The sequence below is a fragment of the Emydura macquarii genome, unplaced genomic scaffold, assembly GCF_026122565.2.
Source record: "Emydura macquarii macquarii isolate MOO-44397 ecotype Brisbane River unplaced genomic scaffold, CSIRO-AGI_Emac_v2 contig_3451, whole genome shotgun sequence".
Taxonomy (NCBI): domain Eukaryota; kingdom Metazoa; phylum Chordata; order Testudines; family Chelidae; genus Emydura; species Emydura macquarii.
This window is the reverse complement of record NW_027133588.1, coordinates 4,871,454-4,886,037: the sequence shown is the minus strand read 5'-3', so window position 1 is coordinate 4,886,037 and position 14,584 is coordinate 4,871,454. Positions and strand designations below refer to the sequence as shown.

Here is a 14,584-nt window from a genome sequence, read left to right as displayed (position 1 = left end):
GGATTTTTGCCAAGTTCCTTCTTTTATTGGTTTTAAAGCAAATAGAGCAGAAAATATTATAGGGCCTACGTAAATGGGAGCATATTTAAAACTACTTAGCAGTGTTCCGAATATGGAAAACAGTCTGAACACATTGACAATAATTTCAAAGCAGATCAAATGGGATGTCTATGGTTCTGATTCAGCAAATCACATGCTGAAGAAGAGCTTAGCTATATCAGGGCCATAATAAGTTGAGTTCTTGTTCTCTGCTACATTTTTTTTCAGTTTACTTTATAAGGTTGCTGTTGCATGTGTGTACACACATGTGCCTTAATTTTAGAAGAATCACTTAATCTTTTTTGTATGCAAACTTAAACACACATGAAAAGAGGGATTACGTTATGTATTTTAACTCGCAGCGGATCCGAGTGACTAAATAGTATGTTGACAGCTGTGTATTTGCATCTAAGATAATATTGTCCTTTCATGATTTTATACTGCAACAACAAACTGCCAGTCTAGCTTCAAGTCCCCAAAGATTAATTTTCATTAAAATGTATTTGCATTTAAGAGTAAAACATACCTAATACCCAAGGAGTTCTTCTTGGGGCTATTTACTGATTTCTCCCCTGCATTCAATAGAAGCTGGGAGGCTTTGTTCATCTGTCTCAGTTGCTCCTTTAGCCCTGCTTTTTCACCGCTCAAGTCCTCTGCCATGGCCACCTTAGGAGGATTTCTTTCTGAGGTGGCTAGTGCAGCTCCTTATTCACGTGGGAGAGTATCATGGTTCTGCTCCCTTCTCTTGCCAAGTCCCTAGGACTTATTTGCCACAAAATATCTCATCTGTTATGCGTATCAAACCCCTCTTGGTACAACAAACCTAGTTCTCTTCCTTGCTATCCCACTTGCCCCATATATTGTCTATTAATGAAATACTTTTGTGTGTGAATTAATGAATGAGGACCGCCTTCATCCTTCGATTACCATATCCTCTTTGTTTCAGGGACAAAGCCCCAGGCCAGAGAGAATGTGATTACTCTATTGATGGAATCAATAGATGTGTTCGAGATATTGAGCAGGCTTCCCTGGCAGCAATCAGTCAGAACTTGGCCACAAGGGATGACATCTCAGTCGAGGTAAGGCAGATTGCGCTATAACTGAGTAAAGTTAAGCACGCCTACTTGTCTTTTTTGCTTTTCTTCATATCAGAAGGAAAAGTATTGGAAATAGGAGGCAGCACAGACTGCTCTCAAAGGAGAAATATTCCCAGTAGAAGGTTCCTGTGGCAAATCTGCAGATTTTTCTAATATGTGTTGCTTATGTATTTTCAAATCTGCTCCTGGGGGGGGCTGATTTCGGGCGTAATCTGGGGTGGTGGGGGTGGTGTTAATAAGGCTCCATGAAAGGGAAGGTATTGAGGCAAAATAAAATTGGGGTGACATTGATATTTGCATATTGGGGAATGGAGCCTACTTAAATTGTAGATAAGATTGTAAAATGGGAAAAAGCAAGGGAACCAGAAATGCAGAGGAAATGAGTGTTTTGTTAAGGGTGGATGACTAGATGCAATTTAGCAGCTCATCAGAGCAGGCCTGAGGGGCATCATTTTTGCATATTTGTTTTCGTGCCTTAATACAAACATATCATACATTGATCAAATGCTGTAATTCAATAAATTGGAAAGCAGATAGCACAGTCCCAGGCTAAGAATTCCACACTGCAAATGTTCAATATATTCATGAAAGAGAAGCTACTAACAGTTACTCATGGCATGTATTAAGCATTCGAATGAGTGATAAATTTTGTATTTTAAATAAAGATCCTCATTAATAATATAAGGTATCACTGCCCCTTCTCCGACACACACAAACGTGACATTTGTTTCCAACTGTAGTGAGCTTGGAATAGACTCATTTGGTATTGAACTCTTCTCTCTTACATTTGCCTTCTTGCACTGTGCATGTAAGTGGTGGTTTATTTTCAAGCTAAGCAGCAGTGCTAGACACTCCACTAAAACTTCAGTCTTCCTGGAATGTGAAATAAAAGTGCATAAAGTTAACACAAGGTTTTTAAAGAACAACTTCATTCCTCCTCTTAAAAATATCCATCCTGTTTTGCACCTTGCTAGTAGTGTGAAAAGTTGGAATGAGCACTTCGTAAGCTACCAAGCCTTATTTAAAGCAATATGTACATAAAGCAAGACATAAAGATGCCGTTTCATTTCTCGTTTTTTGCAGCTAAATCCTGGCTGCCAAGGCATTTAACTGCCTTTGAACTAGAAGGAATTAGTTCTAGTGTTGGTATTGCTAACGCCATGCCCTTCTTTATCCTTATGTCTCCAATGCTGTGTTTTGGAGATCAGTCCACATCTCCTACTTGCAGATGACATATTTTTCTGTTCCCTTTCATATCCGTGTATTTCTGCTGCTAGCTTTGGACTCCACAATTCAAACTTTCCTCTTTGTGCTGTACTGTTGCCTTGAAAGTGCTGATTCATGTTTAGATCAGCAGTCCTGGTGATTTTTCTGAGCAGTCTAATGACATTAAACCAGAGGCAACAATAGCATCACTTGTCATGTTACCATTGGAGCTAGAAGCAAATGCAGGCAGGGGCACTGTGAGCCAAAGCTGGAAGGAGTTTTTTCTAGGTTTGCCTCACGAGTGTGTGCAGCAAACAGCCGATGTCAGGGCGCCCTGCAATCAGGGAGGACAAATGTGGAGAAATGGACAAGCATGTAAATAAAATTGACTAGTTTGCATCTGCTCCTTATGCTGCTGCATGTGTTTCGACAGAGTTCTTTGCAGTTCAGCTGGTATTGAGGGTATCTTGTGAAATGGCGTGGCTCAGTGAATGAATTGCTGTAGAAAGGACTGACAGGTTCTCTTTTTGTTAGGCTTTACAGGAGCAGCTGACATCAGTTGTTCAGGAAATTGGACACCTTATCGATCCCATAGCAACAGCAGCTCGGGGAGAGGCAGCACAGCTGGGACACAAGGTACTTCGTCTTGTATTTAATGTCATTTCTAAAGTCCCGAATGCTTAGCATGGAGGGAATTGTCTGTGTGTCAGTAATGAGACGGAGGTAGATGCTAGAATGTGTTGCAAGCTTATTCACACTACATTAAAAAAGCACAAGGAAATATGGGGAGGGGGAAAGATCCTGGACTCCTGAAGGCAAAAAATTTAGATTGGAGGAAAAAATTGTGCGAACCTATTTGTCTAAGTATTACTTAGTGCAGGATATGCAAAATTGCTCTCTGTGTTTGAGCTACTCTGATTCAGGGCCGTAGTAACTTAAATTCCTGGCCACGTGAGGGCGAACTGAGGACTGAGCTTTGGCGTTAGTTCTGAATGTTTGGGGTTTTGTACAAGTTTAAGTGCTATTCTAAGTAGCTATTTCATAAACAAATATCCTTTTGCAATTTTTCATTTTGGATTTTCAAGTTGCTTTTTAAAATGTCTACTTTGTTTATATCCCTAATGCTATGGGTATTGAGTGCTTTTCCTGTTTAGCATATAACTAGGTGTTTTATGACTTATTAAAAATATATAATTACAAGTTGAAGACCTGCCTATTGCATTAATACTTGCTTAACTGCAAAAATGTTTATTTTTAGATTAATGCATCAAATATGCTGGTCCTTGGCAGGTACTTAACTCCTTGTGGAGTCATTAAAAGGTGGTATGTCAATCCACAATGAGAGGAGGAGGAGTTAAATGGGTCTTTGACATAACTAGTAAAAGCTCAACAGTGCTAATCACTGTGAAAATATCAATACTGATGTACATTATAAAAACCCTAAGAGCTAAAAAGGACATGTTGTTGTGCACCCGATTTTCAAGCTTCGGTAGCTGACCCTTTTAAATTCTGATGGCCTGCCGAATTTTCCTTTAGAAGTCCAACCATGGGTGAGTTACTGACAGGTCCGTACAATTTGTATCAATTTAAAGATTACCAAACGTATTTAACAGTAAAAGAAACATGGCTCAGGCCCATGGTTCCAGTGAAGATTTGCTACTGAATGTTGTCTCCAAAACGGCAAGGCTATGGAGATGCACACACTCAAACTGTGTTACACTTACTACAAGAGATGTGCATTGTAATGTACAAAACCTGTTGTTCTTCATGGGGCTTTAGTTCGTCATATTAAGCATAAGAAAACACCAATACCACCTAATAAAGTTATGCATCCTGGATTTTAGCAGTTTCTCAGAAATGATTTATTATCATATACCGGAATATATTTACTTTTGAGAACAATAAATGTAATTTTCTATGTCAATACATTTCATATGATAGGAGCAAAGAATTATTTCTTTTATTTTTGTCTTCATGTGCTAGGTTTTTCTGAACACTTGAGTTGTATCCACTCGCTATCTGTTCAGTTTTGGATAATCATTAAATAACTTCTGAGGCTTTTGGTTCCTGTGTCTTTGATATCGCCTTGGTTGCTAGCAACTTTGGATATTGTGCTTAGATTAGTGTTGTCTTTGGCTCATAATATCTCAAATTCTAAATGGAAAAGATGAGTGGTGTTTAAATAGTCATCTGCATTCTCTTGTCCATGCATGGTGGTTCTTCATATACCAAATAAACAGGCTATTCCCATGGTTCTCAAACTTTTTGTAATGGTGACCCCTTTCACACAGCAAACCTCTGAGTGCAACCCTCAGTTGTCCCTAACCCCTGTGGGCTCCTCACTCCCCCTTCGCCTCTCACTCCTACACTGTGCTCCCTTTGCCTCTAACCTCTGCACATCCCCTCCTGCGCCCACCTGGGGAAACTGACCTGCATGCACGGAGTGGCTGGTATTGCCGCTCACTCCCCCTTCGAATGCTGCTCCTCGGTGCACTCCTAGGGAGCCAAGAGGGGGGGAAGCGAGGAGCAATGTCAGGGCTTCCTGCATCCAGGTCACCTTCCCCATGTGGGCTGCGTAAGGGGAGGGCAGAGAGCAGCAGCCCCTAAGGGGGCGTGGAGGAACATTGTGGGATGTGAGCAGTATCTACCTGTATGTCACCACTTGCTCCCTAACCACCCCATCCTCCTCCGATGGGAGGAAGCAGGGCAGGCTCACAGCCTGGCCGTGCTCAGCGTTCGCAGCCATGCAGGTGGTGGCGCTCCAGGCTCACAGCTCACGAACCCCACATAACCACTGGATTGTGACCCTCAGTTTGAGAACCAATATCCCCTATGTGGGAATGCCCACTGTTTTAAATTTACCTAGATGTTATGGTTTCCACTGCTTCCTTTGGAAGACTGTATCACAGTTGAATAAACCTCGCATTTAGAAAGTCTCTTGATAACTTTCCTGTTTCATCCTCTTGTTTTTGTTTTGTAAGCAAAATAAGGAAAAGGAATTACTTGGCTGTTTCCAGCCTTCAAATATTTGTTGACCATTATCCATTTAGTCAACATTTTATTGAATTAGACTTAAACATCTTTTTAGTTACATTGTTATGTTTTTATGTACTACTGATTTTTCCTCCTGAGCCAGTCATTGCAGAAACTTAATCACTGTAATAGGTCTTCTGAGAGTTACTTTCATTTAAACTTTGTTCCATTTCTGTGGTATGTAGAACTGTCTGCTATGTTCTAGATCAGGTCAATTATTTTTTGTCAAGGTCCAAATTTCTTGGTCAAGGTATAGTCAAGGTCCAGACTCCAGAGAAAATAATAATACAAAATAACAAGAATGATAATAATAAGTAAACAAAAAGATTTTGGGGTCCGTTCAAAAGTATCTTATGGACCTACTTTATTCCTGGTAGAATAACAGACTATATTCTTAAGCAACATTAGCCCTTCAGGAAAATATAGTTATCTTAAAAAATGTTTCTGAATCATTCAGGTCTTCACTGGAATAAGACCTTATATGAGGCTTTCAGAGAAATTTGTTTGTTCCTTCATAGAGCCAGTAACTGTCAGAAGGGTTTATAAGACAGATTGTCTATCTGAGATCAATTTCAGATCAGAAATCTCTTCTGAAATTCCAGGTGCAATACCATTCTGCTCTGTTTTCTGTTGTCTGCAATCAAAGATGAGAAATTCCAGTGTTTAATTACAGATCCTTCCCTATGTAGTGGAGGAGACTGTCTTCATTTATGCCCTTAAGTACTGTCTGACTTTCTTGTCAGTTTTGAAAACAATTGGATCTGACGTCAGAATCTCTCACACAAAGTTGAAGACATCTCAGAGGGAAGCATTGCTATATTGAAGCATTCACAGCTGAAGATGGAATAGCTTAGCAAGACATCAGAATGAATTATGTTTTATGCAACTCTGAAGCATTATGAAGGTGTGCTGTTCAAATTATGCTCAGAGAACAGCTAAAGATCTTGCTAATGTTAATTTGAGAGGGATGTACTCTTCTCTCGGAAACTGGATCACAAGCCTTTTACCATCTCTACTGTCTTAGGTTACGCAACTGGCAAGTTACTTTGAACCACTGATTTTAGCTGCAGTTGGTGTGGCGTCAAAGATACTAGATCATCAGCAACAGATGACTGTACTGGACCAGACAAAGACCCTAGCAGAATCTGCCCTGCAGATGCTGTATGCAGCCAAAGAAGGAGGAGGAAATCCCAAGGTATAGTATGTGTGTAATTGAATTGGGAGAGGTCATTAGAGAAACAGTAATCTGAAATGAATCCTGCAGTGTTAGAGCAAAAGCTAGAAAGTAGCAGTGGGCAACAGGATTGTATTTTAATTATCAGACATTTTATTTTCTCGTAACGGAAACCCATAGAAAAGTCCTTTTGTAAGTTTATTGTTTTCCTGAGAATTTAAGTCTTAGTCATTTTCCTGTCAATTGTGAAAAATATCTAAGATCACTAGGGGGCAAACTATATTCTGAATGCTATGTTCTAATATTCTAAGCATGGACACAGAGGTTTAGTTGCATGTGATATCTAAAAGTGTGTGTGTGTGTGTGTGTGTGTGTGTGTGTGTGTGTGTGTGTGTGTGTGTGTGTGTGTGTGTGTGTGTGTGTGTGTGTGTGTGTGTGAGAGAGAGAGAGAGAGAGAAGTATTTATCTCTAGTGTATATTAGCCTGGCATTAACTTTCATTAGTTTATTTCATTACTGCCATAATCCTCATGGTAAAGGACAGACAAATAGAATTTTGTGCTGGGATTCTAAGTATTTGACAGTCATGCAAGGCGGTTGTAATACGACAGAATGTTAAAAACCTCTAGAAAAGCACATAGTCAATAAGTCCTTCACACGTTCAATGTTAGCTGAACTGACAACTCAAAGTTTTTGCCTCATTTATGTTTTTAGTAGAAGAAAAGGAACGACTTGATTATAAAACGGTTCCCCTGTTGTTTGGAAAAAACCCTAAGTACTTTTTAAAGGATCAGAAAATGAAGAATACACAGTAACAGAACCTAATATAATGTCCACTTAATTTAGAGGTGATTAGCCTATCACAATGTTTGCGCAGTATATGAACTAAAACATGCCTCTAGTTCTCCAGTGTTGCAGTTACTGACAGGACAGCATGTCACTACTGATTTTACAGCAGCTGATACAGACAGGATAGACACAAATTGCCACTGTGCACTTTTTATTTCTCTTTCCTTTGGTTGAAAACATAATTTTAAAAATCGTATTGCTTAACAAGTTCCCTGAAAAATACAGTCCATGCATTCTTTGTGAAGGTACTTCTGTGGTTAACAGGACAGAGAGAAAGGATGACTTGGAGATACAAGCATCAGGTCTGGAAAACTTAATTACATTTTTTAATCCTGACAGGGTCAGTTCAGTCCATCCTTTCTAATAGTCAGTAAAATACTCTTTACTGTAGTTTTTGCTTAGGGGGAGTCCTGAAGCATCTGTGTGCCCAAGACCTTAAAAGTCAGTCTTGTGAGCTTGTGAGCTTTGAGATTCCTGGGTACTAAGTGCAAGAGAGTGTCCTTCGTCAAAATAACTTTGTCAAAATAGCCTTCTGCCTCTACTGTTCATTGGGTTGTGTGCTACCTTCTTTAGCTAGCTGCTTCTTTCAAACATCAGAAAGGGTTTGCATTATAGTAGTGCTTTCTGAATATGGGTTATGAAGTATTCCATGGAGAGATTGCCTAACTGGTGTATCTAAGTTGTTTTTGTACTCTGAGGCTTTCATATGGTGATGGGGTTGAAGGATTTAGACTGTTGTATTATAAATTGTATCTCATTTAGAAAGCAGTTGGGTAAGTAAAACTGCTTTGCACGTAGGCTAACACACTAATACCCATCTAGAGATGGTCGGGTGCAAAAAGGTTTCCTGTGTGTTTGAGTCAACGCTCATTGAAGTCAACAGAAGGATTCTCATGGTCTTCAGTGCACTCTGGTTCAGGTTCCATATAGGCAGTGATGATGGTCAATAAACACAGCTGAAGTTGGTAGGATTTTTTGAGCTCTCCAAGTGCAAGGAACAGGTTTTGTTTTGAGGTGTTTTTTCCCTTGCTCCACTGTCCATATTCTGGAGAGGAATTTGTACGCCACGAGACTTTTGTCCTTGCATGGGTTCCTGTACTGCCCATGCTTCAGGAAGAACTCTCAGATTTCATGGGACCGATGTTGCTTCATGGGCACTGGGCTCCACTGTTACTTGCCTTTTGGAGTGAACAATAGTGTGGGGAGTTTTCTTCCAATCTAGTGCGGAATAGAATGGCTTTGGGTTTCCTAAACCACGCTGTCTGTTGGAGGCAATGGCACTATCCGTGTCTGTCAGATGACCCTTTCTGGATGATACTGTTCCATGAGAGGGGATTGACACTTGCAGAATGATTTGATGGAGGCATCTAAATGTCTCTTGAATGTTAAATTCTGGTTATTTCCAATCTGAGCTGGATTCTGAACAGAGACATTGAGGTAAAAGGTCTCTATTGCATTACCGTTCCATAGAGCCATTCTGTCCACGTGTAAGTCTTCTTTCCTTGCACTATAAAGCTGCAAGCTCTTGAGCATTCCCTTTCCTGCTTGAAACAAGGGTACATTTTCAGAATGTTTTATCAGTGAGATTTCAGAAGTTGATTGAGTCCAGTTGCTGTTAATCTCAACACTTTTATCCAAACTACACTCACTCCACGCTCATGCAATCTGAATTGTTCCTAGTCCTTCTCTCCCATCTTCAAAAGAAGTGCAGCACCTCTATGGTATTTAAATAACTGCTTTATTCAGAATAGGTAAATATAGTGCAAATAGCCTGTTTGATACTTCTGAAAAATGGCTGAGGAAAGCTGGTGTGTGGACTAGGACCTGATCCTGCAATGTGCTGAGAACCTTCTACTCCCATTGATTTCAGTCTGTGTTTTGAAATCAGTCAGCATCTGGCAGGACTGGATTTGTACTGACATGCACCTCACGAAACCAAATGTCTGCTTTTAGCAAACAAACTGTTAATCACTGAAAAGCCTCCTCTCAGAGGTGCTATTATGAGGCAGTGGAAGCTTCACTTTGTGAAAGTCTAAGATTATGAAATTAAATGAAATACCAAGGAGGAAGAAATGTAATAAAAAAAGAGCTGCTGCCTGAAAGTTTATTCAAGCCAGGCAGATATTTAAGCTTTAAATTTATTATGTCTTTTTAATTGTTTTATATCTTTGCAAGATACTAAATCTCTTCAGTGTGCACAATACCTGGATGTTGTATCTGTCATTAAAGCTTTTCCTAAAAATAATTGAAGCGCAGGAAGGAAGATCATTCCAGCAAAAATGCAAGGAGAAATGGTGGAAGTTGAAAGCTGAACTACACATGCATGAAGCTCTTCACTGGACTTAACCAAATCATCTGAGCTATGATGCTGGCATTCAGAAATCAAACTTTGTCAACTTATTCCCTTTGTGTAAAAGAAATGGCTTCATTATCTTTGGGCTGTTTGGGGGAAGGGAAGAAGGGGCTATATTTTCCCTGGAAACATTTGTACCAGAGCCATTAGCTTTACCAGGAGTTAAGAGCATGTATAAAGAGGAGATGAGAGCTCAGTTCATTTATGCATGCTTTGGAAGGAGGTATTGATAATTCTGCCAGCTTCAGCTAATGTGTTTGAGCTGCAGTAATAACCTATGGAGAGTTGGAAATTCAAGATTTACAGGTCTCTCTGGAAAATACTTCAAACTGAACAAAAAAATGAATGTGGATTCAGCTGGAAGAGTTGCATGGCCAATTCCCTTCAGTCCCTGTATTAGCAGTTGGTCAATAGGCATATTGCTCTGCCTCATCACTAGCATATACATTAAACTATTACAATAGCGAAGGGTTGTGTAAATCATTCATCTGATGTGCTGTCGTCAGTAGAGCTGGTCCAAGGAGGTGATCATGGAAATGTTCTAACCATTTTTTGTAGTTGAAATTTTGAGTCTTTTTCAAGTTCTGCCAATAACCTTGTCCAAAGTACATTCAACCCAGTTAATGCTGTTTCTGAAACATGCTGAGCTGTTGTAACATAGTTTTATTAAATGTAATAGTAAATTTCTCTTATTTGCTTAATTTGTCAATTAAATTTGTCAACAGTTGAAGAAGGAGGCCAGTAAGGAGTTTCTCTGAAATGTTTCTTTTGAGCTAAAAAGCTGGTTGTCTTGCCTTGACCATTACCTAAGGTGTGTTGAACCAAGATAATTTAAAATGAATTGGGTCCTTTTCATCCAGTCTACTTGATCTCCATGTGGCCAGTCTTATAAATCACAGTAACCTTGGGTACCTTGAGCAAGGAATCATTTTTATCCCCTTCCCTCCCTCTTTTGGATTGAAATCTCCCTCTTTAAACTGCTCCTCTTTCACATTTGGTTGAGGCTTTACTGCTTTCAGGACATGGGGAGTGCTTTAGCCTTTTCCCGAGCTCTCTTCTGTATTTCTTTGATCCCTCTAGGTCACCTTCCTTCTAGCCTAAGGCTTGCCCTTATTTTGACTGTCTTCACTCTGTCAACTCCGGGCTATAATTTAAACTCATACTGAATTTCTCCTTGGTAAAAGATCCTTTGTGCACGCACACGTGTGTGTGTGTGTGTGTGTGTGTGTGTGTGTGTGTGTGTGTGTCTCATACACGCGCTCTCTCTCTGTCTCCTCATCTCAAACATTTAAATTTGCTTCTAAGACCAGAAACTGTGGAGTGATCTTTGGTTATGGCCTTTATTCTTTCCCACATTTCCCTTGGCTGTATATCTGACTGTATTAAATTCAAATTTCCCATTAATTTTAGTGTCTCCCTAGCCATCTCTGAAATTAGGAAGGCAATTTTTAACTTGTATTTTAAGTTACCTTATATGTCTCCACCTTATTTCTCTGACCACAAGCACAGTTATTTATTGGTCATCGTCTCGCTCTACACCTAGTTTTAGGCTTTTCCATTTATCTCTGCACTGGTGGATGGCTTTTATAGTCATTATTTTAGCTAAAATGTTTGAGGTGTAGTCTTATGAAACCAGCCAAGAACTCTTGACTGTTTTCCTTGATTTTACCACTAAGATGCAGAGCCAGTTACTTAATCTCTCTGCTTCACTTCTGAAACTGGGGTAATGTCTCCCTTGCAAGATATTGAGAGGATCAATATAGTCAGTGCTTCAGCAATACTTGAAGATGGAAAACATTACACATATGCTAAATATTTACCTGTCTCAAACATTGTGAGGCAAAAAGTCTGCTGTGAATTACTCTGCATTTATATAAATGTAACAGAATGTAATATGACCCAGAATCGCTTTCATTGTTTAAATCTTGCCTTAAAACTTCCGGTTCTCTTCAATTCATAACTGACTGACAAGCATATGATCCTGCTCTGCACTGGAGATGCATAGAAAAATGAAATTTAGAAATGCCCACATTAAAGCAAAGAATGTCCTCCTTTCCATACCCGAGTTTCTTGAGTTCTTTGTGTAAAAAAAGAAAAAAGTGTTTCTACCTGGATTTTCGGCTTTCACTGATTATATGATTCAGTTGCATAGCAAACAAGCTTGTTGATGTAGACTCTAATCATATGAGATGTGAGTTTTTGATTACGCAATTCTGGATTAATTACCTGTGCCAAGAAAGATGGTTATTGAAGAGTCTGTCAAGAGTCTTAACTTCTGCCTAATGCTTTATCAGTTGCATATGTGCGATACACTTTCCAAAAGTAGTATGTGCAAAACATTTTTCCTTTGTGCTTACACTTCAATCTAATTTTTAAATCTTTTGGCATAAACAGGCTATATTGAAAGACAAGATGCCCTAGTGCCTTCATGGCAGGGGCCTGAGCAATGCAATTTTCAGTGTCCTAGATGTTTACAATTATCCATGCTGTTAGGTCTCCATTGCCTTTCTCGGATACATAATTGGTAAAGATTAAGCAAGTTTAACTAGTATAGCTGCAATTTATGACACAGCCTTTTTTGAACTGATAGTCCTTGGTTAAAACTGAAATGTTCTGTTGCCTTTCTTTACCTTTATTTCCACTGCATTTACGTGCTGATCATTTTCTTAATCTGTTGTCATGGAAAAGGGCTTGTTCTATTTTAAACTATGCTGAATTTAGTGTATATCTAGTTTGTGAGGCACGCTCTTGTTTAAAAAAGCATTCTCATTCATATGAGATCGGTATGTATCATGAATCAGTCTTTTTATCCTGTTGAGCTTGAAATGAGATTTCAAAGAGTTGTAGTTAAAACCACAGCCAGGTGCTGTCATAACAAGCATTTATTTTCAGACCAAATGTCTATTTCTGCACAGAGGAGTCTTTTATATTCTCTGTCTTCTACTCTCCCCTCTACAGGCATCTCATACTCATGATGCAATCACAGAGGCTGCTCAGCTGATGAAGGAGGCAGTGGATGATATAATGGTTACATTGAATGAAGCTGCTAGTGAAGTGGGCATGGTTGGAGGTATGGTAGACTCAATAGCTGAGGCAATGAGCAAGGTGAGTGTTAGGGTACCTAGCAACCTCAAATTACATAGAAGAAAAGTAATGTTTATTCTAGATGACACTGGCAACAATTGCTTAACATTTAATATGCATTCCATTATATCACTGAAGTAGTTCAGAGAGCCGTATGCTTAAATGGCCATTGCAAAGTTATTTCAGCTTTCTGTACTGATGGAACCTGGTGTATTGATATTGATCTTTAAGGCCTAAAGAGTGAAAAGTGTTTATAAACTCCTTCACTATCCAGCATTAAACAGTAAAAGCTGGGTTGGGGGTGATTTTTAAACAGAGCCCTTGCTTTTACTCAGTTACTTGGCAAACACTCAAAAGCATTCATTCAGATTGAAAGTTTAATGATTAAACACAAGAAAGAACAAGAAATTAAAACAAGCATTTGTACTGAAACTGTGGTTGGGTGATTATGCGAAATAAACTAAGTCAGACTTTATCAAAGCCTCTCTCCTTTTGGAGTCAAAATATCAGAGCCTCTTATTTTCAGAGCAACCTTTCTTTGATGAAAAGAAAAAGGTTAATTTTACTCTCGGTCCTGATCTGAAGGGCATATGCTTATCCTGTTCCTAACAAATAAACAGACACACAGTGAAGGAGTGACAGGATAGAAGAGATGGGTGAAATAGGCTTTGGTTGATGTTTCTGGAACACTGGACTGCTGGTTAGTTATGAGTGTATGCTTTGGCCAGCAAGTCGACCTCAACACTTGCTGCTTTGGACCCTGGTAAGTTATGATCTATCTGGTCAAGGCCATCATTTGGTTGCATCCTTTCTCTGGTTGGGATGAATGCAATATGATTGACTTCAGGATTTAATGCAAAGCCAGGAGAGAGACAGAGAGAGGATAGGAGGAAAGAAATAGTGGGACAAAAAATAACACAACAAGGGAAGGACATGCAATATAGGATCTTGCGTGGCTTTATGGTGCTGGTAATTAGATATTCCCACTGGTGGGCTGAGGACTGGGTGTCATGATAATATGATGACTTTCAGCACTCACATGTGAAAACAAAGTTGCTTAAACAAGAGCAAGGCCAGCTGGCCTTTCTCGTGGAAGGAAGTCCTTTAGTCTGGTTTGTTCCTTCTGTCTTGGGGTCAGGGAAGATGAGATGAGACCAGACAAGCTGAGATGTTAAGTGGGTTGGGGGATAAGAAAGAGAGAGAGAATGTTTTTTTCAAAGTCGCTTTTTAAGAAACCCAAGAAGGGGAAAAGTTGGTGGCATAGTTCATCCCTTTCGTTATTTTGTCCACCAGTTAGGCATATTATCTGTCTCACTAATTTCGGTACATTAACTTCAGCTCCACATCATACGTTTTTAACAGGTATAATTTCAAGAATCCTTGGATTATATCGACATGGCCTTTTTGGTTTAGACTAGTCTCATTTCTCTGTTCTTCTTCGAGTGCTTGCTCATGTTTATTCCCAATTTAAGCGTGTGTGCACACCACATGCATCGGTGCCGGAAAACTTTTCCTCTAGTGGTACCCATAGGAGCCGACTCCAGTGCCCCAAATAGCGGCGTGCGCATATAGGTGCTGTCGGCTCCTCCTCCTTCTCAGTTCCTTCTTGCCACCGGTGATGGTGCTGGAACGTCTCTTGCCTTCACAAGTTCTTATGCTAAAACCTAGTGGTTTATTCATTGTTCTAGTGTACATAGTTAATAGTTTGGTTATAATTAGTTCCAGTTTGTTAGTGTTAATCCCAGTTTCG

At 39.6% G+C, this 14,584-nt stretch overlaps 1 protein-coding gene across 4 annotated transcripts in view; it reads left to right on the top strand.

Moving 5' to 3' along the window:
• Positions 1–14,584, top strand: part of TLN2 (talin 2) — a 301,840-nt gene that overhangs the window by 222,011 nt on the left and 65,245 nt on the right. For all 4 annotated transcript variants that reach the window (XM_067534804.1, XM_067534801.1, XM_067534802.1 and 1 more), the window contains 4 exons: positions 986–1,118; positions 2,877–2,978; positions 6,400–6,570; positions 12,709–12,855. In XM_067534804.1, coding sequence (XP_067390905.1) covers positions 986–1,118; positions 2,877–2,978; positions 6,400–6,570; positions 12,709–12,855 — 553 coding nt within the window. The remainder of the gene's footprint in view (positions 1–985; positions 1,119–2,876; positions 2,979–6,399; positions 6,571–12,708; positions 12,856–14,584) is intronic.